Source organism: Erythranthe guttata, chromosome 6, assembly GCF_056151865.1.
Source record: "Erythranthe guttata isolate IM_541 chromosome 6, IM_541, whole genome shotgun sequence".
NCBI lineage: Eukaryota > Viridiplantae > Streptophyta > Magnoliopsida > Lamiales > Phrymaceae > Erythranthe > Erythranthe guttata.
The window spans coordinates 4362952-4383723 of NC_142538.1; the positions used below are offsets into that span (position 1 = coordinate 4362952).

The 20772-nt window shown below is 36.6% G+C and overlaps 7 protein-coding genes and 1 non-coding gene across 8 annotated transcripts; 3 read left to right on the top strand and 5 right to left on the bottom strand.

Annotated features, from left to right (window-relative positions):
• The first annotated feature begins 59 nt into the window (after nt 1-59).
• On the top strand, nt 60-4067 carry LOC105977645 (WEB family protein At5g16730, chloroplastic). The gene is made up of 3 exons (XM_013002978.2): nt 60-616; nt 1093-1309; nt 1436-4067. Exons 1-3 carry the CDS (start codon nt 600-602, stop codon nt 3767-3769), a joined length of 2568 nt encoding a protein of 855 aa, XP_012858432.1. The 5' UTR covers nt 60-599; the 3' UTR covers nt 3770-4067.
• Nucleotides 4068-4488: 421 nt separating this feature from the next.
• On the top strand, nt 4489-7790 carry LOC105977411 (plasma protein). Its single transcript, XM_088819556.1, has 7 exons — nt 4489-4839; nt 5000-5104; nt 5231-5345; nt 5778-5893; nt 6730-6918; nt 7182-7324; nt 7458-7790. Exons 1-7 carry the CDS (start codon nt 4715-4717, stop codon nt 7625-7627), a joined length of 963 nt encoding a protein of 320 aa, XP_088675682.1. The 5' UTR covers nt 4489-4714; the 3' UTR covers nt 7628-7790.
• Nucleotides 7791-9003: 1213 nt separating this feature from the next.
• Nucleotides 9004-10004, bottom strand: LOC105977893 (norbelladine synthase). Its single transcript, XM_013003283.2, has 2 exons — nt 9637-10004; nt 9004-9506 (listed from the first exon to the last, which is right to left on the bottom strand). Exons 1-2 carry the CDS (start codon nt 9818-9820, stop codon nt 9214-9216), a joined length of 477 nt encoding a protein of 158 aa, XP_012858737.1. The 5' UTR covers nt 9821-10004; the 3' UTR covers nt 9004-9213.
• A 152-nt stretch (nt 10005-10156) lies between these two features.
• On the bottom strand, nt 10157-11718 carry LOC105977974 (norbelladine synthase). Its single transcript, XM_088819560.1, has 2 exons — nt 10825-11718; nt 10157-10644 (listed from the first exon to the last, which is right to left on the bottom strand). Exons 1-2 carry the CDS (start codon nt 11006-11008, stop codon nt 10352-10354), a joined length of 477 nt encoding a protein of 158 aa, XP_088675686.1. The 5' UTR covers nt 11009-11718; the 3' UTR covers nt 10157-10351.
• A 33-nt stretch (nt 11719-11751) lies between these two features.
• Nucleotides 11752-12531, bottom strand: LOC148769925 (norbelladine synthase-like). The gene is made up of 2 exons (XM_088819557.1): nt 12195-12531; nt 11752-12117 (listed from the first exon to the last, which is right to left on the bottom strand). The coding sequence occupies exons 1-2, from the start codon at nt 12376-12378 to the stop codon at nt 11810-11812; spliced, it is 492 nt and encodes a 163-aa protein (XP_088675683.1). The 5' UTR covers nt 12379-12531; the 3' UTR covers nt 11752-11809.
• Nucleotides 12532-13146: 615 nt separating this feature from the next.
• Nucleotides 13147-14485, bottom strand: LOC148769926 (norbelladine synthase-like). The gene is made up of 2 exons (XM_088819558.1): nt 14047-14485; nt 13147-13582 (listed from the first exon to the last, which is right to left on the bottom strand). Exons 1-2 carry the CDS (start codon nt 14228-14230, stop codon nt 13275-13277), a joined length of 492 nt encoding a protein of 163 aa, XP_088675684.1. The 5' UTR covers nt 14231-14485; the 3' UTR covers nt 13147-13274.
• A 1080-nt stretch (nt 14486-15565) lies between these two features.
• LOC105977321 (syntaxin-21) lies at nt 15566-17934 on the bottom strand. The gene is made up of 7 exons (XM_088818897.1): nt 17561-17934; nt 17058-17151; nt 16650-16798; nt 16328-16402; nt 16062-16222; nt 15860-15960; nt 15566-15658 (listed from the first exon to the last, which is right to left on the bottom strand). Exons 1-7 carry the CDS (start codon nt 17740-17742, stop codon nt 15596-15598), a joined length of 825 nt encoding a protein of 274 aa, XP_088675023.1. The 5' UTR covers nt 17743-17934; the 3' UTR covers nt 15566-15595.
• Nucleotides 17935-18420: 486 nt separating this feature from the next.
• On the top strand, nt 18421-18508 carry TRNAY-GUA (transfer RNA tyrosine (anticodon GUA)). The gene is given in 2 exon segments: nt 18421-18457; nt 18473-18508. It is a non-coding gene; the product is annotated as a tRNA-Tyr (tRNA).
• Nucleotides 18509-20772: the final 2264 nt, after the last annotated feature.

Below are 20772 nucleotides of genomic sequence, written 5' to 3' on the forward strand. Positions count from 1 at the left end.
AAATATTAATTATTAAATAAAAATTACCCTTTTTCTTTTGGTTCACATTTTTGACCTACGTGCTGATAAAAAAAGCGCAACACTTGCAGCTCTTTCTTTCTTTGTCTCTGAGAGACACTCTGACAAAAGTTTTTACCAAGAGCTTTTACAGGGGAAGACCAGTAGGGGTATTTCTGGCAATTCCCTTTTCAAAAGTGAGTTTAGAGAGAGAAAATAGGTAGAGAGAGAAACAACAGTGGTGGTCACTCTGCGACAAAGAAGAGAGAGAGAGAGAGAGAGAGAGAGAGCACCAAACGCAAATCATAATTTTTTCCTCCTGTAAATTCTTCCCCCACAGCGCCAACTCTACTTCTGTACACACTGCATTACTCAATCAATAGATACAGATAGATATATGTAAAACACACACACACACACACACACTTACTTGCAGAGACCGACGTACACAAAATCAGAGTGTGGCATTATATTCCCCTTGTACGAGACGTGCGACAATGTCAGCGTTTTAGTGAAATCCTCATCTTCATTCCTTCTGTGTTGAGCGGAATTGCAGTTTCTTCTCTCTTCTTTTGCTGCAAAAAACATACTCGCTATTCGTCATGTCTGCCAAATCCAAGTAAGTTTCCTTCATTCTGTGGATCTGATTTGGTTAGTTTTCATGTTTTTCAAGTAGAGATCTTCGTTCACACACTATTTCATTCATGATCCGATGTTCGTTTTGTTTGATTGGCATCTCAGAATCAAGTTCGCAGTTTATCATTTTGAATTAGCGTTTAGTTTACGGATTCCACAAATTTCTTCTTTTTTTCCCCTTTCCAATAGTCAATTTGGGGTTGATCCCGCCAAATTGACTTGAGTGTTTCGGATCCCTAATTTCTTGTCGCAATTTTTTTTTTGGATGCATTTGATTTGATGACACATTTGCAGTTGTTGCCAAAAATAAAAAAAGATCATGTCTTCGTTTTAAATCCATCTTCTTTGAAACTGCGTCTTCCTTCTGTAAATGTAGATCTTGCATTGTTCTTCTTTAGCTAGAAATTTGTTCTCTGATTTATGGAACTTGACGAACTGTGATTTCTTGCTGGCATATAGATCTGCTCTACCTGAAACACCCAACAGTAAAGTATCACCGGCGACTCCTCGTGTGAGCAAGCCTAGCAGCAGAGGAGTGGCTAAACCCGATGCCGATTCAGCTTCTCCCTTGCAAAACTCTCGTCTTTCAATCGATCGGTCTTCTCCGAGATCTGTTCCACCGAAGCCTGCATTAGACCGACGTTCTCCCAAACTCGCCACCCCACCTGATGTAAATGTAAGTTTCAGCAAATTTCCTCATGTTGAATATATCTGGAAGACTAAAAAAGAGCTTAGTAGTACTGATGCTTTATTTGTTCTTGGCTGCATTCTTCTTTAATGTGATATTTTCTTCGCATCTCAGAAAAAGATCACCCGTGTTTCGAAACCGTCTGAAGTTCAGACCGAACTGAATTTAGCTCAGGAAGATCTGAAAAAGGCAAAGGAGAAGTTGGTTTTGATCGAGAAAGAAAAAGGAAAGGCCCTTGATGAATTGAAAGAAGCACAGAGATTGGCTGAGGAAGCCAATGAGAAGCTCAGGGAGGCGTTGGTGGCACAAAAGAGAGCAGAAGAAAATTCCGAAATTGAAAAGTTTCGAGCAGTTGAGATGGAGCAGGCAGGCATAGAAGTGGCTCAGAAGAAGGAAGAGGAATGGCAGAAAGAGCTTGAAACTGTACGAAACCAGCATGCTGTAGATGTGGCTGCTCTTCTATCTGCCACACAGGAAATTCAGAAGGTGAAGCAAGAACTAGCCATGACATACGATGCGAAAAACCAGGCACTGAGCCATGCTGATGATGCGACGAAAATAGCTGAGGCTCATGCCGAGAAAGTAGAAGCTCTCTCTGCTGAGTTGGTCCATTTGAAATCCATGCTTGATTCTAGAGTTGAAATGGAGGATAGTGAGAACAATAAACTCGTGTCGGAATTGAAATCGGAGATAGATTCTCTGAGAGAAGAGCTCGAAGAGGCGAAAACTCTGGAGGAGGAATTGGCGGAAAAAGAGGCTGCATTAGAGCAACTCAATGTCGATCTGGAGGCAGCAAAAATGGCTGAATCTTATTCCCGTAATTTAGTGGATGAATTGCACGGAAGACTCGAAGAATTAGCTTCTCAGACTGAGCAGGCAAAGAGATTGGAGAGATCGGCATCAGAATCTTTGGAATCTGTCATGAAGCAGCTCGAAGGAAGTAACGATGCATTGCATGATGCTGAATCGGAGATTTCGGCACTTAAAGAAAAGGTGGGATTGCTCGAAATCACCATAACAAGGCAGAAAAGAGACGTTGATGAAACAGAAATCTGTCTTGAACTGGCTGAGCAAAAAGCTTCTGAAATGGTGAAGAAAGTTGAGTCTCTTAGTTCTGAACTTGAAGCTGTAAAAGAAGAGAGAGCTCAGTCTTTAGACAATGAGAAGCTTGCAGCTACCAGTGTCCAGAATCTACTGGAAGAAAAAAACAAGCTCATTAACGAGCTGGAAATTTCGAGAGACGAAGAAGAGAAAACCAAGAAGGCATTAGAAAGTTTAGCTTCGGCCTTGCACGAAGTTTCTTCTGAAGCAAGAGATGCCAAAGAAAGGCTATTGTCTGTTCAAGTCGAGCATGAAAACTACGAAACACAAATAGAAGATCTGAAGCTGGTTCTCAAAGCAACAAACGAGAAGTACGAAAGCATGCTCGATGGTGCGAAACAAGAAATTGATGGTCTCACTAAGTCGATCGAACAGTCAAAACACGATTACCAGAACTTGAATGCCGAGTGGGAGCAGAAGGAGCTCCATTTGATGAATGCTAAAAAGAAATCCGAAGAAGAGAACTCTTCCTTGGAAAGTGAAATTAATAGGCTCGTTAATTTACTAAAAATGGCGGAGAAAGAAACTTGTGCAACAAGAGAGGAGGAGGATCGCTGGAAAAAATCGTTTAAAGAATCTGAATCGGAGGTGATTTACCTTAAGGAAGTCCTGGGCGAAGCGAAGGCTGAGAGCATGAGACTGAAAGAGGGTTTGATGGACAAAGAAAATGAACTACAGAACATTCTTCAAGAAAACGAGGAGATACAGAAAAGAGAAGCAGCTTCTCTGAAGAAGGCCGAGGAGTTATCGAAGCTGCTCGAAGAAGCACTGGCTAAGAAGCACGTAGAGGAAAACGGTGACCTTTCAGATAGTGAAAAAGATTACGACATGCTTCCAAAAGTAGTGGAGTTTTCCGAACAAAACGGTGTAGGAGATGCAATTGCCAAGGCGGAGCTACATTCTCAAGTACAGCTTGAGCAACCTGCACATGTGAACGAGAAGGTAGTTGAAGTCAATGATGTTTCTTCGATTGACGAATCTGTCGAGAAAGTTTCTGAAGTGAAAAAATCAAACGGGGAACTAAAAGAAAACGACAAAGATAAAGACAAGGAGAGCAAAGATTCTGCGGAGGTTGATCTTAAAATGTGGGAAAGCTGTAAGATTGAAGAAAAGGATTTCTCTCTTGAGGCAGAGGCAGAGGTAGAACCGGAATCGTTTGAGGATGAAGTTGACTCGAAAGCTGAGGGTGTTGACAGCTCTGACCAGGTCAACGGACTATCTTCATCGGAAAATCTCGACAATGGTGGGAGCTCGCCGGCAAAGCAGAGCAGCAGTCAGAAGAAGAAGAAACCCTTGCTTAGTAAATTTGGAAGCCTACTGAAGAAGAAAAGCACGACCAAGTCATAAGTAATACGTGAAACTATCGATTGCGTTTTTTTCCGATTTGCATTGCCGTAGAGGGATACTGGATTTCATATTGCAGTTGAGTATGTATTGCCAATGTTCTTTTGCTTCTTTTCTTTTTCCCCACCCCCTGGTTTTTAGCCCTCAATAGGGTTTGAATATGTAAGGCTTGTATCATCATCTTTAGAATATTCTTTTCCCCCAAAACTCTTGTCACAATGTGATTAGTGTGAGTTTATTTTGTAAACTTGTGTTTTATTATCTAAACCTCATTAAAATTGATAATCATTTTCTTTTAAAATGAAGTTTTATGATTGCTTTATATTAATGAACCTCGCCTCTTGTTTTAATATCGGGCCACGTGAGCCGAACTTGGTTGGCTTACATATTATCGAGCTTCATTATTATAGGTTCAAGCTCACATACAATCGGATCTCATTACTTTATAAGCTTAAGTTTGGCTCGTGTATCGGATTTTGGGTTTATATTGGGCTTATATCAAACAATATATAAATTACATACTTTACAACTCTGCAGCCGACTCGAACTCGGCTCATAAATGAATCATGTTTCATACAATGGCTCAAACTCGGTCCGACTCCCTGAAAATTAGGCTCGACTCAAATAGAATCGGGCCGAACCATCGAGCTTCGATTAGGCCCGACTCAATTGACGGTACTAGGTTTTAGGATGAGCTGGTAAATAGTAGATTTTTATATTGCAATTGAAATTCAATTTTTAAAACCAACTGAAATTATTTTTTCTATATTTCTTTTATTACGTTTACACACACACACACACACACACACACACTGACACACGTCGAATATACCTTGCCTCTTCTTCTTCTTCTTCTTCTTCTTCATCGAGAGTCGCATAATAGATGCTGCCTACTACTGAAAGGTGAAGAACAATAAATCCAGAGGAAGAAAACCTAGAAATCGAAGGATGTTTACGGCGGTGATATGCGTTCTGATCGTCCTCTGCTTCTTACTCAAATCCTTCTTCTACGAAGACGACACTCTCGATCTCGCTTCCTCTCATTCCAGTGCTCTCTTCACCGTCGCCAAAAGGTTCTATCCCCAATTTTTTTTTTTTTTTCAAAATTGAAAATGATCAATTTTCAGCTTCAATTAATATTTTTTGATTTTTGATTTTTGATTTTTGATTTGCGTGAATCTGTGTTTGATTTTGATTTTTGATTTTTGATTTGTTTTCTATGGCGGAGTACAGGCTGGAAAAACTTTATCGTGGAAGCAAAGCCTACGTCGGCATCCAAATTCCTGACCCCGATTCCGCTTCTCGCAAGAATATTGATCTTGTTCTCGTCACTAATCAGTACGATTTCCTTTTTTTTTTTTGGAATTCTAAGTTTTAATTCCCTCTTAAGACATTAATAGATCATTCCCCCTTTTCCTTGAATTGTTGACAAGAAATTGATTAGTCATGTGTTTTGCTACACAGAGGGGTTGTGGTGATTTCTGTGAAGAATTTATCAGGGTTTGTGTCCACCGACAAGGATGGTAATTGGCTTTGCACCGACGGAAAGCACCATAAGACGGACCTTGTGCCGAACCCTGTACGTTAATTCTCATTTTTTGTTTTATTTTTCTTGGGCCTGTTTTCAATTTTTTGCCGTTCTTTGATTAGGAAACCTTAAATTTACCTTGTTACCTAAGTATTTACCCTCTCTCCTATGCGATCAAATTTGGGGTTTGGCATGCTTGTATTACTTATGCAGATTAGATTTGGATTCATTATGATCTGAAAACTCTATTAGGATATTATCGTGCTCCTCGATAGGTGGTAACCTATGGGACAAAAATTGCTATATTAGCTAGCTCTTTGTTTCTTCGTCGTTAAATTTTTATACCTCGCTCAATTGCTATAGTTAATAGTCCTCTTCAGTTTCATTCCTCGTTTGTGATTTGTTGTCGGTTTCTTCTTTTTTTGGCATTTCTCCAGCGAATTGTTAGGCCTTACACCAATTTTGTGCATTACCGCATTTCAGGTAGAGGAAGCCAGGCAATTGGTTCCTATACTTGAAGAGTATCTTGAACAAAGGGGAGTTGTTCTTCCAGAAGGATATGTGTCCTTTAAAGTCATATGCCCAAACCCAAATTTCCGGTATGTTTTTCTGTGTCCTTTATACTATGTTTCAATGGTGATTAAAAGTGTTGTTGTTTTCCTTATTCTTCCCTTTTGTATTTTTTATTGCTTTCCTTCATATGTTTAAAGGCTTCTTGCAGCAGAACCATACTGTTGTAATGAACAATTTAGAAAACTATAAAAATCAGTATGTCGTGACCAAAGTGCCAGATGTCGAGCTGTGTTTTTGCCCGCGAAGTTTAGTTTGTCACACATTTGGTAGTTACTAAGCTGTATGATTCTGTTGGAGTGCTTTATCCGCCATTAAGTAACATACTGCTCTCCTTACGAAATATATCATTCCTCTTTCTCTTTTCCAGCATCCCAGTAAGGCTTCCTTTTTAAAATGAATTTTATCTCAAGAATACCTTCACTTCGAAAAACGATGTTATAATACTAACTTCCACCCAATAGTTTTTAACTTTGTAGTGCAGTAATATGAATATATACAAGATGCCAAATTTTTAACTCTCATCCGACACACTGCCAAATTGAATTGGATAAATAACAAGGAAATAAAGAGATTATGAAATAAGCACCAAATGATTGTTGGCAGCACATAAAGTTCCATATGAAGTAAAGCTGTATGGAAGAATATATCTGCCCCTACAGCAAGCAATGCTTGTACATTAAACTTTCTTGTGGATTTTATCATAAACTCCGAGACTCAATTATGGCTGTAGATTACTTGGATTTTAACTTTTCAAAATCAGTATATGTGAATTTTGGCATCTATATTTAGCCACGTAAAAAGCTATTTTTGGTTATATGTGATTCTGTTTTCCATGCCTCTAATTCCGATGATTTTTTTGCAGTTCCATTCATGCAGACTCTTTTCCACATGAGGTCATTACTTATGATCAGTGGACACAATTAAAACCCGAGCATGGGAGCCTGTATTCTGGATGGATCAAAGGTGTACTTCATGTTGGAAAGGATAATATGAAGGATTCAATTATCGAGAAGCTTAACTCTGTCCTCAGCACCGCCCCAATTTCTGATAGGTGCGATAATCGTCCCATATTCCAATTATGTTACTATGCAACACACTGTTGAAGTTAGATGGGGAATAAAATTGAAGTATAGCTTTAAGGGTTTATGTTGAATTGGGCTTGTGCATTTTGCCTCCAAACACTTCCTCATTGAGAAGATAAATTAGCAAGTTTGAAGCATAAAGATTTATAAAAAAAAATAGCGAAACAAGATTTCAATTTTTTTTTGTTTTTTAAATGTCTTTTTTAATTGACGATTACCTGATATAATGCAGGTTAGAGATCAAAGGCAACCGATACGTTCTAGGAGAATTTATTGAATTCAAAGGGAAACAAGATGACCTTCAGACGTTGGGAAAGATCAAGAGATCGAAAGTTAGTCACATGAGTGTTCAAAAGATAAGCATGTTCGGTCTCGGTAATTCCTCCGTAACTTTCCTCATAGTTTGCAGTTTCAAATATTTTGTGGATTTCAAAATAATCATTAATTTGAATATGACATTCGTAGCATTTGTTGATTAATCTTTTTATTATCTATCAACATATGACAGCTCAATCAACAGTCCAAGTTTTGTATTCACCACGTGATTATCACGGAACTTCAAAGTCGGAGGAAGTGACTGTTCGATCACACACAGAGGTAGTTTTCCAACCGCAGAATTCTACAAAAGTGCGCAAGTATAAGCTCTCTTCAATTATTTCCATGTCACTTAGCGCATGATAGTGAATCACGAGGGGCGCCATGTTCGGTATAGAACATGGCTTTTCAGGTCTTCTTACATTTAATTTGATGTCATACTGTTTGTAATCCGAGTTTGGTTTTATGTAAATCGGCAGTTCTAATACACTAATTTGATATTAAGAGACAGTGTTTGGCTGGAAAATAACATAATTTACAAAATATATATATATATATATATATATATATATATATATATATATATATATATATATATATATATATATATATATATATATATATATATATATATATATATATATATATATATATATATATATATATTTATATTTTTGTGAATTTTTATAAATTAGAAATATTTATTAAATAGTTCTGTTTTATTTTTAGATGTAAAACTAGGGCTCATCTTTCGTTATCGTAGGTTTGAATCAAGTGTAGAGCAGCAGCTTCCATAACAACCACATTGTTCCAAACATATTTCCCCCCTTTCTTGTTTCGTACTTCTGGATGGTGGCGGTGGACCGGTGGTGGCGGCGACGGTGGTGGAGATGCTCATTGGAATATGACTAGCTGTAACTATTTATAAGCAGAACTTAGTTCCTCCGCCTCGTACAATTAATTATAGGGGACCAAATGGTTGTTCAATTGCTCTACGGCTTAATTATAGGGGACCAAATGGTCGGGCCAAGGGATGGGGGCCCTGGGGGCGAGGGATTTCGCCTTTTGGTGCAAGTTATATTGAACTATATTTGGTGGGTTATTAAAGAAAGTAATTAGGCAACCATACTCAATACCAATGCCCAACCCCAAAGGGTCTATTCTATGCAAAATCGGGTGAAATATACTGGGTAGACGTGTACTATTCATATACACACAAAAGGGTATAAAGGGGTCCCGGAAATAAAGGTCTCACAGTGTTTAACTATATATATATATATATATATATATATATATATATATATATATATATATATATATATATATATATATATATATATATATATATCACTATATGATTTAGAAAAAAATATATTAAAAACAGCACAAAAGTTTACAACTTTGATCAAAACGCAATCGTTTTTCGACACTTAGAAACAAATTCATCTATACATTCTTAATGCACGAGTCTCTATTGGATATACATTTATACAGAGTCCACATATGGATGTACTCAATCTATTTATAATACTTTGCCTTGAACGAAAATTTGTATTTCAGTTATTTCCAAAAGTTTTGTAGTTTGATCAACATCCGTCGCTTAATAACTACACACACGCACCGTTGACTTTAACTGAAACCTTGACCGACGCTACTCATTGAAGACCGTACAGGGGTTATGCACTCAAATTATAACTATAAAGGAGGTCATGTGCAATACGGCCAAAATACAACGGGGATGAAAATGCAATTTACCCTTTTATTTAATCAAAGTAGAAAGACTCCCCATTCTAGGACTAGAATACAAATACATTGTCACGTGAGTCACAACTTAGAACCAAAACCATAACCATCAAACAACGTTGGAATAAATAGACTTGTAGCATATATGTAAATATTTATTAAATATTAATCGTAGAGTCGGGCCGGGCCGGGCCGTAGAGCATGGCTTAGTTATTGACGTAGTTTTGGATCAAGTGAAGCGCGGCAGCTTCCATAACGGCAACGAAGTTTTGAATGGAAACGAGAGAAGCATTAGCAGCATATTCTTCTCTCACCTCATACTCTATCGTCGTTCTCGTCACGCACTCCTTCATCTCCTTCTCTATCACCTCGAACCGGACCCGGTACAGGGTAAAACCCAAATCCAAATACCCGCCTTCCACCACCTCCACCACCTTCACCCGTTTCTCATCATCCACCACCGTGAACTTCTCCTTGTACGACCTAGGCCCCGGCTTCCCTGTTTTCCGTACGTCATTTCCCAAAAAACAGGTTTAGTTATTTCACTTCCACCGACATTTTTTTGGCATTTAGTTTATCGAGTAAAAAAAAAATTGAAATCGAGTGTCGTCTAAAGAGTTGTATTGTACCCGGAGGAAAAAAGACCTCGAGCACGGTTCCGACGGTGCCGTCGCCTTGTACGACGTCGATTTTGCTGACCTGGCTGGGGAGTGTTCGGCCGACCATGCTGGAGAGTTCGAGGGTACCGTATACCTTCCACGCTTCACTTGCAGGTACCTTCACCTCCCTCTCCGACGACACTGTTCCAAACATCTTTCCCCCTTTTTCTTTTCACTTCTGCACGCGGCGATGGTGGTAGTGGTGGTGGTGGAAGATGCTACTTATATATATGAGTGATTGTAGCTATTTATACGCAGAACTTGGCGTTATGTTATCCCGAAACTAGTGATGGCAGCGAATACGAGGTAAAGATATCCCTCCTCTGCCTCATATTATCAGAGGGGACCAAATTTTGGAACATGTTGTGATATTTATGGAGAAAAAAAAACGTTATAAACTCGCTAAATTAAATTTTGTTTTTTTCCGGTGTAAACATATTAAATTATTAGTTCGTTAATTTAATATTTTGCTAAGTTAATAGAATTTTGCTAGTCCCGAAATGTTGACCGTTTTATTTTTTGAAACACATAATCAGAAATTGAACCAAAGCTATATAATCCAAACTGACATTGGCGTAGTAGTAGCAATAACTTGAAAAAAGAAAATTAGATTTTGAAATGAAATGCTGCATAGAGCTATGAAAAATTCTGGGTCGGGTCGGGTCGGGTCGGGTCGGGCCGGGCCTCAGCTACTGGTCTTGGTCAAATAACGGGCCGCACATTCCATAACACTGACGAGGGGTTGAATGGAAACAAAGGCGGCATTAGCAATACATTCTTCTCTCACCTCATACTCCACCGTCGCTCTCGTGATGCACTCCTCCGCCGCCGCCGCCTTCTCTACAACCTCGAACCGGACCCGGTAAAGTGTAAACCCTAGATCCAGAAACCCGCCCTCCACCACCTCCGTCTCCTTCACCAGTTTCTCGTCATCCACCACCGTGAATTTCTCCTTGTACGACGTTAGCCCCGCCCCACCTGTTTCCACCGATTTCCAGATTTAGGTATTTAATCAATTCAATCAAATTAATTGCGATTTTTTTAGGAGCATTTGACTTGGATTGAGCAGAAATTATTTGAATTTGACGGCGACTTTTTTTCCGATGAGAGAGAAATGTAGAGAGAGAAAGAGTTGGTTTAATAGCAGGTAGTACCTACCTGGAGGAAAAAAGAGTTCGAGGATGGTTCCGGCGCCGCCGTCGCCTTGTACGACGTCGATTTTGGTGATCTGATTGGGAAGCGCTTCGGCGACGACTTTGGCGAGTTCGAGAGTACTGTACAGCTTCCACGCTTCACTTGCTGGTGCCTTGACCTCCATCTCCGACGACACTGTTCCAAACATTTTTACTCCTCCGTCTACTACTCCTGGACGGCGGCGGCGGTGGTGGACATGCGAATTAGTACGCCGGCGTAAATGCTATTGGGGATAAGCAAAAACCAAAAGCATTGGGCCGTATTAATAGGAGTAAATAGTACTAATTAATTAATTATAGTTAGGCGGAGGATTTTGATCTGACTTTGTTAAACAACAGGACGAATATTAGTGGCAGAGAATACTCAAACTTAAGATACCACTCCCTCTAATTAATTACAACCATTTATTTTTTTATTTTTTTTAATGCATATTTAAATATCTCTTTAAATTAATATAGGTTTGAACACAATTCTATTAATTAGCGAACTGATAATATAAAAATCGCATTGAATAACAATCACCTAATCTTTCAAATCCTTGTTTCGGAGTCGATAAATTATACGTCCTCAAGGGGTAGTACAGGAATATTCACCTGTTGTCCATCCACTATGCCCTTCGGCCTGATCTTAGGCCCTGACTCACCCTCCATGGACGAGCAATGGATGTTTTTCACATCCAGCTATGCCATACGTTTTTACCATGTCGCGACCGGAAGATATTATTATTTAAGCGATGTAATTTATCGAAATTCTACTTACTGTAGTTTGTATATGTTACTCATTTAGGTCGGAACCAAAAGTTATTATTATTCAAACAATGTTATTAATTTATCGAGATTATGTTACTCATTTCTATGTGTGTTAGAAACATTTCTTTGATATTCACGTTGGTTTCGTAGTTTATGCAATTCATTAATTTATGTAATCAAATAAAACAAATCACAACAAATTAACTATGGTTGTTGTCGTAGTTTTGAATCAAGTGAATCGCAACGGCTTCCATAGCAGCAACGAAGGTTTGAATGGAAGCAAGAGCAAGAGCAGCATTAGCAGCAAATTCTTCTCTCACTTCATACTCTACCGTTGCTCTCACGATGCACTCCGTTTCCTCTTTCTCGATCACCTCGAACCGGATTCGGTAAAGTGTAAACCCCATATCCAAATACCCGCCCTCCACCACCTCCGCCACTTTCACCCGTTTCTCATCGTCCACCTCCGTGAATTTCTCCTTGTACGATGTCGGCCCCTGCCCCGGGCCTGTTCCCAAATAAAAATCAGGTTTATTTTCACTTTCAGAAATTGAAATTGAAGTTGAAATGTGTAGAGATTTGTACCTGGATGAAGAAAGATCTCGAGTACCGTTCCGACGCCGCCGTCGCCTTGGACGACGTCGACTTTGCTGACCATATGTGAAAGCGCTCTGACAGCGATTTTGGGAAGTTCGAGGGTACCGTAAATCTTCCACGCTTCGCTTGCCGGTACCTTCACCGCCCTCTCCTCCGATACTGTTCCAAACATATTTTACCGCTTTTAACTTCCAGACGGCGGGCGGTGGTGGTGGGGGTGGCGGCGGTGAAGATGCCGATTAGTATACGACTATTAATACGGAGAAATTTAGCATTACATTATCTCTAACTAGTGGTGCATGGCAGCGAAAATGAGAGGTGAATTAAGATACCCCTCCTCCACCTCATATTTAGTTGTAGGGGCCCAAAGTTTGGTTCAATTGCTCTATCAATCAATTGTTTTATCATTTTAATCGTGGAAAAAATGCCAAAATTTCATTGTCAAACTTTCAATGAAATTTATTAAAGTTAAATTATACTAGATCACCCTTTATTAAGTAGGATACGTGAATAATATAATGATGCTAAATTTTTTATTTAAAAGTGTTCTTTAGATGAAGATAACAATAATTAAGAACCGATCGATTCGAACTCTAATATTTTTACTTTTATACATACGAGACTATTTTTTCATAGTTTCCGACGTTTTAAAAGTTGAAACCAATAATTTTACCAAAAGTATTCCTTACAGTTTTTGTTAAGCAAAAGTTTCATATTCTTTTTCACCTCCTTCGACGAGAACGCCCACAAACATGAAGAAACAAACACGCACAATTTTTGGAGTTTTGAGATGGTGTGTATGTATAATGTGTGTACATACATGTGTTCGTTTGTTTTTGGTCGTATACATGCGTGTGCGTGTGTGTGTGTGTGTGTGTGCTTTCCCAAAGTGAGAGCTCAATTATACGCTCTCAAAGTTATAAGCTCTTAGGCGATCGAGTTCCGTAAGTTTGTCAATCTTTTTATTTTACACTTTAAGGTGAAAAAAAATGAGTGCATTTCATTTAGAAGTATTTAATTTGTGGATCAAATAACTTCTAGAAAGTTTTCGGGCCGGGCCGGCGGGTCTCAGGTGGTGGTCTTGTTGTGGTGGTTCTGAATCAAGTGAAGGGCGGCGGCTTCCATAATAGTGACGAGGGGTTGAATGGAAACAAGAGCAGAATTAGCAGCATATTCTTCTCCCACTTCGTACTCTATCGTTGCTTTAGTGATGCAGTACTCGTCTTCTTCATCCTTGTCAAACACCTCGAACCGGACCCGGTAAAGTGTAAACCCTAGATCCAGAAACCCGCCCTCCACCACCTCCGTCTCCTTCACCCGTTTCTCATCATCCACCACCGTGAACTTCTCCTTGTACGACGTTAGCCCCGCCCCACCTGTTTCCATCATTTGCAGATCATTTAACTATTTAATCAAATCAATCAATTAATTGTGCTTTTTAGGAACATTTGGCTGTTGGAAAATGGAGATCACATTCACTCAACACTCACATACACACACACGAGAAGTGGAGGAGGAGACTTGTTACAAATGGCTAGAGTTCATGTGGTATTTATAGGATTTTCCCAACATGAATCTAGTCTAGTACATGTATCACTATTTAATTTAATTCTTCCCCTCTAACTAGTACATGAACTTTAATTAAAACCAAATACATGAATAAGCTAATTAATGAATTAACCTTCTAGAATATTCCTTAATACACTTAATCTAGTTTATTATTTCAACATTGGCTTGGATTGAGCAGAGACGATTTGAATTTGACGGGCGACTTAATTTTTTTCCCGATGAGAGAGAGAAATGTAGAGAGAGAAAGAGTTGGTTTAATAGCAGGTGGTACCTGGAGGAAAAAAGAGCTCGAGGATGGTTCCGGCGCCGCCGTCGCCTTGTACGACGTCGATTTTGCTGATTAGACTGGGAAGGGCTTCGGCGACGATTTTGGCGAGTTCGAGGGTACTGTACAGCTTCCACGCTTCACTTCCTGGTACCTTAACCTCCCTCTCCGACGACACTGTTCCAAACATTTTCCTCACTCGCGGCGGCGGTGGTTGGTGGAGGAGATGCCAATTACTAATTGCCGGCCTTATTAATGCTATTATTGGTATTAATAGGAGTTAATTATTAGTTAGGCGGAGGATTCTGATTTCTGATCTGACTTTGTTGAACAACAACACGAATAATGGTGGCACTGAATGAATACTCACCTTTAGATTCTTATCGGAAAAATATTTGTCCTTTTAGAGAATTTTTTTTTTATTATTTTATTCTATAATTCAATTATGTATTACTTGCATTTTTTTTCAATTTTGCCGTCTATTGTCACCGTTGATTCATTTAAAAAAACAATTAATTCAGAATTAATTAGTGACAAATGTATTGTAGTGACTTTTATGTTTCAAATAACGCCACAGCAATTTATCCGTCTAACAATTACATCATTATGATGTTACGAGTAACGAAATCTTCAATTATCAAAAAAAAAAGAGTAACGAAATCTTGAAGCCAACATGAAAATATTCGTACTGAATTCCCAAATCTACCCCCAGGAGATAAATGTAACATAAGTATACCTACAACGGTGTAACTGTAATATTGCTCTTACCTCATGTTGTATGCTTAATTTACTCATAGTTTATCTTATATATAAAAGAAAGAAACCATGGGCAACCCTAAAAAATTTTAATGGGGTTTCTGTAATTATTTATTTTTAATATTTTTTTCTACTAATTTTTTACTATAATTTTCAACAATTATCAATCACCTATTTTTCATCAATATATTTCAAATCTTAAGAAATAAAGATAGAAATTCGATTCGTTAAATCTTAATCTATATATTGAATTATAAATATTAATCTGCAATATTTAAAAAACTAATATTATATATAATATGAATAATACTACATTATTAAATTTTAGTGTGTACTATATTTTCTTATTATGTATTAAATTGATTATTTTTTTCAATTTTTAAATAATATACCGTGCATCGCACGGGGAAAAAATGCTAGTTTGTTTAATAAAAGAGTGATTTGGACGATTCATTTATTCCATTAGCATTTATAACGGTTTGTTAGTATTAGGGGTGTATTTGTAATTACCAATATCATAAGGATTTGTAAATTATTTAATCTTACCTTATATGACTAATCAACAGAAGAAAAAAAAACGACTTATTAACAAAACCGTACCCTGTCGAAGGCTTTTGAGATCCTACACCGGGTGAAATACACCGGGTAGATCTTTACCATTAATATACACACAAACACACACACACCCACATTGGTGTGTGTAGATCAACGGTAAAAAATCACCCGGTGTAACCTACACCCGGTGAAGGTTACACCGGGTGATTTTTTACCGTTGATCTACACACACCAGCGTACGTCTTTAATTTGCCACGAAAAATACTATAAGCAGAATGATCACGACCATAATCAGCATCAAACAGGTCTGCAAGTAAGAAAAAAAAAACTTAAAAAACAATTTCAAAATCAAATTCGTTTTGTTTTTGTTCTTTCTCCAATCCTACGCAACATATGATTAAGCATATATCATTCACTTGCGCACGAAGTCGATAGTATTTTCAATAAATAAATAAATAGAAATATATATGTATGTCTATTTATCTTGTTACGAAAGAATGTTACGTACCATCGATGAAGAAGAGCTTTGGCTATTGGATGCTTCTTTGAGATGCGAAGTGGCTTTAGTAGTGGCAGCATCGGAGCGCTCGATATTCAAACTTACATCGTCTGGAATAACGATATATATTATATTAAATTATTCCAATTGTAAAATTCAACGAAACAAAAATAATTAATACGAAGGGGCGTAAAACGGTATAGTCACGAACCTATTAAAGCGCCTTGTTCTCTGACGAGCAGAGCTAAATCCCTGAAAATTTCGTTGACCTCGTCAATTTGCTGTTGAACTTCTCTAATGCCTTCTTCCCTTTCCTCGATTATCGCTTCGTTCAAATTTATCTCGTTTTCCAATTGTATGACCGCCTGTGATCTGCAAATTGATCGAATCAAATGAGTTCAATACGCATCGATAATTTCATTGTACTTGTATATTCACAAACTATATTCTTCAAATTATATTGGCTTAATTATTTACCTGTTGGAGTCGATAAACAGAGATGTACTGTTGCCGTTCAATGAAATTTTAATCCCCGTCTCGCCAGCTGTATTACTGCTGCATGAAATTAGCAGGAGTAAGAAACAATATACTCCAACAAAAACAAAAACGATATTTTTTGTACGAGTAAATATAGACGCTCAATAACAAATGCAGTCGATCTTCCAAATGCTTTAGTTTGAAATAAATTTGAATTATCTAGCACTACTAGACTATGAATTTTACGTAAACAGCTTAACTTCTCTATTCGATTATTCTATATAAAAAAATAATAATAATAATAAATAAATTAAATAAATACCCGGGCTGAAGAGTAATATTGGTAACAAGAGGAGGATGTGCAGCAAAATTAGTGTCCCTCTCTGCTTCAAGCACCTGTGCCTTTTCAAATTCTTTCAAAACCGCTTCGTAATCTTTCGTAAGCTTCGCATGACCGATTTTCTTTCTTGCCTGAAAATAATTTAACATTGATTATCAATTTAACCAATATATAATATATCCCGCATCGGATTTGAGTAATTAAATTAATTAATTAATTAGCACGTATAATGAATCCAGGTTTGTTCTATTCCACACTCGTTTAGCTTCATCGGATATTATATTATATGCTACTGTTGTACATTGTACACGTACAGTACATATTTTTACACACAGCATATGTGTGTGATTGATTGTGTGTAAATCAACGGTGTCGCAAATAAGTACTTACATCAACTCGAGGAGACTTGTCGGTTTCTCTAAGAAGATCGAGCGCAGCTGAAGTCTCGTTCACCGTTTGCCCGATCTCTAACCTTGTTTTACGCCTGCACACATAATTAATACATAACATTATTTCAAACAAAAAAATTAATAGAAAAATCAAATTAATTACGGACATTACCCTTCAACAACAACGCTGTTGCATTAGCATATTCGTATACGTGTATATAGTTAAACCTCTATAAATTAATAGAGTCGGACTAGCAAAATTTTAGTAATTTAGCGAAATATCAAATTATTGAACCGAGTAGGTACCTGAAAGAAATTATTATTTAAATGAAGTTATTCTTTTGTGGAGTCTTATTGTATCGAGATTATACTGTATGTATATTTTTATTAATTTGTTTCGAACACAGAATAAAAGTCTTAATTAAGCGCAAAAATCCTCCGACCGGAATAATTAATAATATAAAAAACACAAAAAGAAAGAAAGATGAGTTTAATTAAACTGACAGTTTGCGGCGGAGTTCGGGGGTGTCTTTGGGAGTTCCGATGGTGGAGACAAGGCGTTTGTAGGCTGAGACGGCGGTGTTAATCTTAAACACGCCGGCGGCAACTGGGCGAGAAGGATCCCGGTGGTCAATTTGGTGTATACACATGGGTCGCCGACCCGACTCCAGATCCTGAAAGCTCATATTTTTTGATAATATATATTTGACAATTAATTAGTGTTTTATAAGTTATAGTAGAAAAATTAATATGATCACAGAGCGTGAAACAATTTGGTTGGAGTTTTATATATAAATAAGAGAAGAAGAAATTGTAGTAGGAGTAGGATTAATTTAAGGTTTCGATTGAGTTGAGTTGGGGAAAGGAGTCTTTGTTCCTGCATTGTGTGTGACGTGTACGTTGTTTCATGCCATGTAACGTGAATTTTGTCACCCTTCTACTGGCTTTTTTTTTTCTTTTTTTTTTTTTTTTTTTGGTATTTTTCTTTTTCTTTTTCTTTTTTTAATATATGGTTTATAGAGGTTTGAGATCTGTTGTGGATTGGGCTTTTTTTAAATGGGCCGAACTTTTAGTCTATTTAAATTTAGATTTGGGTACATGTGTTTTAATGGGTCGAGTCTTGTAGTCCTTATAAAAACATGATTCTTGAAATATTGTTAGACGAACGGGCTCGAGTCGAACTCGAATACTAACCTTTTACGAATTATTATCGTTTTACATTATGGAAACTTCAATATTTATTTATATATCTAATAAGATGAAAAATTAAAACTATTAAGGCAATTTTTATTATTAAAAATGATGATTAGTTTGCTTTTGTAGCTATGGTATATTATCAGTTTAAGATTGTTTACTGACACGATCCGACCTTAGCTCAGTTGGTAGAGCGGAGGACTGTAGTTTGGTTGCAGCTTAATCCTTAGGTCACTGGTTCGAATCCGGTAGGTCGGATTATTTTTTTTCCATTATTTCTCATAATTTTAGATCAATTTTGGGCTTTTCATTTTTTTTTTCTGTCTTTTGTGGTCAGGCTTTTCAATGTGACAACTTTATGTAGCTGATAAATTAATTAGGCCCTCAACATTGTTTTTTATTTAATTTTTTTTAGATTCCATAATGGTCTATCAGATGCTACATTCGGTGAAAAACACTGGATAATTTTGCATCATATCTCTATACGAATAACTACCCACTAAGTACATACATAAACATGAGTTTGTGTGCTATTATGTGTAGATCTAGGGGTGGTAAACGAGTCGAGCCGACTCGTGAGCTCGATGAGTCGGCTCGAAAAAACTCGAACTCGAGTTTTTCGAGCTCGAGTTTTTCGAACTCGAGCTTTTCGAACTCGAGCTTTTCGAGCTCGAGCTTTCTGACGAGCCGAGCTCGAGCCAGTTTTTAATTGTTCATGAGCTCACGAGTCGGCTCGCGAGCCTTATTTATTATTTATTATTATTTTTTATTTAAATAATGTAGTAATAATATAAAATATTATAAAAATAAATAAAAATAATATATACATATACATATATATATATATATATATATATATATATATATATATATATATATATATATATATTATTTTTATTTATTGTGTAATTTTTTAATTAATTGTTAATAATAATTAAAAAAAAAATATCAACAAAATGAGCTTGGACTCGAGCTCGACAAATAGATCGAGCTCAAGCTCGAACCTGCCAAAAAAGGCGAGCTCGACTCGTTCACACCCTTATGTAGATCAATAGTGCAGGATCATCCGACGTATTTCATCGTTGTTTGTATCATCCTACAAAACCATCTCATAACAAAGAATATTAAAAAAAAAAAAAAAAGTGAAATACATAGTGAATAATATCAATCATTAGTGGGACGTGTATGGAAATTGTTAATTGTTTATAGGGTTCAATGTGTGGATAACAAGTAAGGAGCATGTATTTCTTATTAACAACTATATAAATTTGGGTTCCTAATTCTTATACAAGGGATGAACTAAGTATATGTATCTATGTTGATGCGTTTGGTGACAAAAAAAAATAATAAATTAAAAAATTGGACGTGCCATCCATTATATAACAACCTTGTAATTATTGCTTAGTCGATGTGTTTCTAGTTTCTACGATGAACACTAGAAAATTGCCATGTTGACCCATTTAATGTTTTTCTCAATTAGTGAATGTAGATCTTTTTTAATAGTAAAAAACTCCAATTTCATTAAGGTATTGGTTGATGAGATAAGATTATTAATCTAATGAAAATTCTTTAATTTTATTGGACCTCGCTACGTTCAACAAAAAAAAGTTTCAGAAAAACAATATAAGGCTAAGTTATAATAACATAATATTTACGAGTCAACTCGATGAGTTATTGGGATACGAAACTTTAAAGTCTAATTATTTAATTAATAATGGCTAATCTCCACAAACAAACGAGGCCTAATCTAGTTATTTTTGGATGTTAAGATAAGAATATGATATCTTATAAGAATTCCAAAAAAGGACTACATAATTTTAGTAAACAATTTTACAATAAATCAGCATAAAAAATGAATTTAATCGAAAATGTAGAAAGTCTGAAAAGAAATTGGACTAACCAAAATCAAATAAAATCTAATAATTTAATTAGTTTTTAGTTTTTACCACCACCAAAAATGACTTACTCCCTCCGTTCCTAAATAGGTGTCGTTTTTTCACCTTGCCACAAATCTTAAGAATCTCAATAAATATGTCTTGATTTTAGGAAAGTATATATTGATGGACCAAAATATCCTTGTTTATTAATTAATGCTGGAAGAGTGCTGCAGAATTAATAAGGGTAAAATTGAAAAATAAGCAATTAATGCAGTATTGGAATTGTAAAGTAACAGATAATATTGAACAAAATAAATTCTCAAAAGAGACATATATTACGGAACAGAGGGAGTAATATAGATGCGATAGTTGCACAAATAAAATAAAAAAAAATTAATAATAGGCGAACAATGATAGAAATAGAAAAAGGCAGCGACTATTTGCAAGACGAAATTTACTTAGTGCAAGACCAATTTAATTTTTTTTATTAAATTCAGTATAAAAAGACTATAATAACCTTAATAAAATACAAACAAAAAAAAATATTTTATTAATTTTCTTTTGCAAGACCAATTTAAAAAAAAAAATTAATAAAACAAAAAGAAAAAAGAAATTGAATTGACAAAATCAAAACGAGGAGGGAAG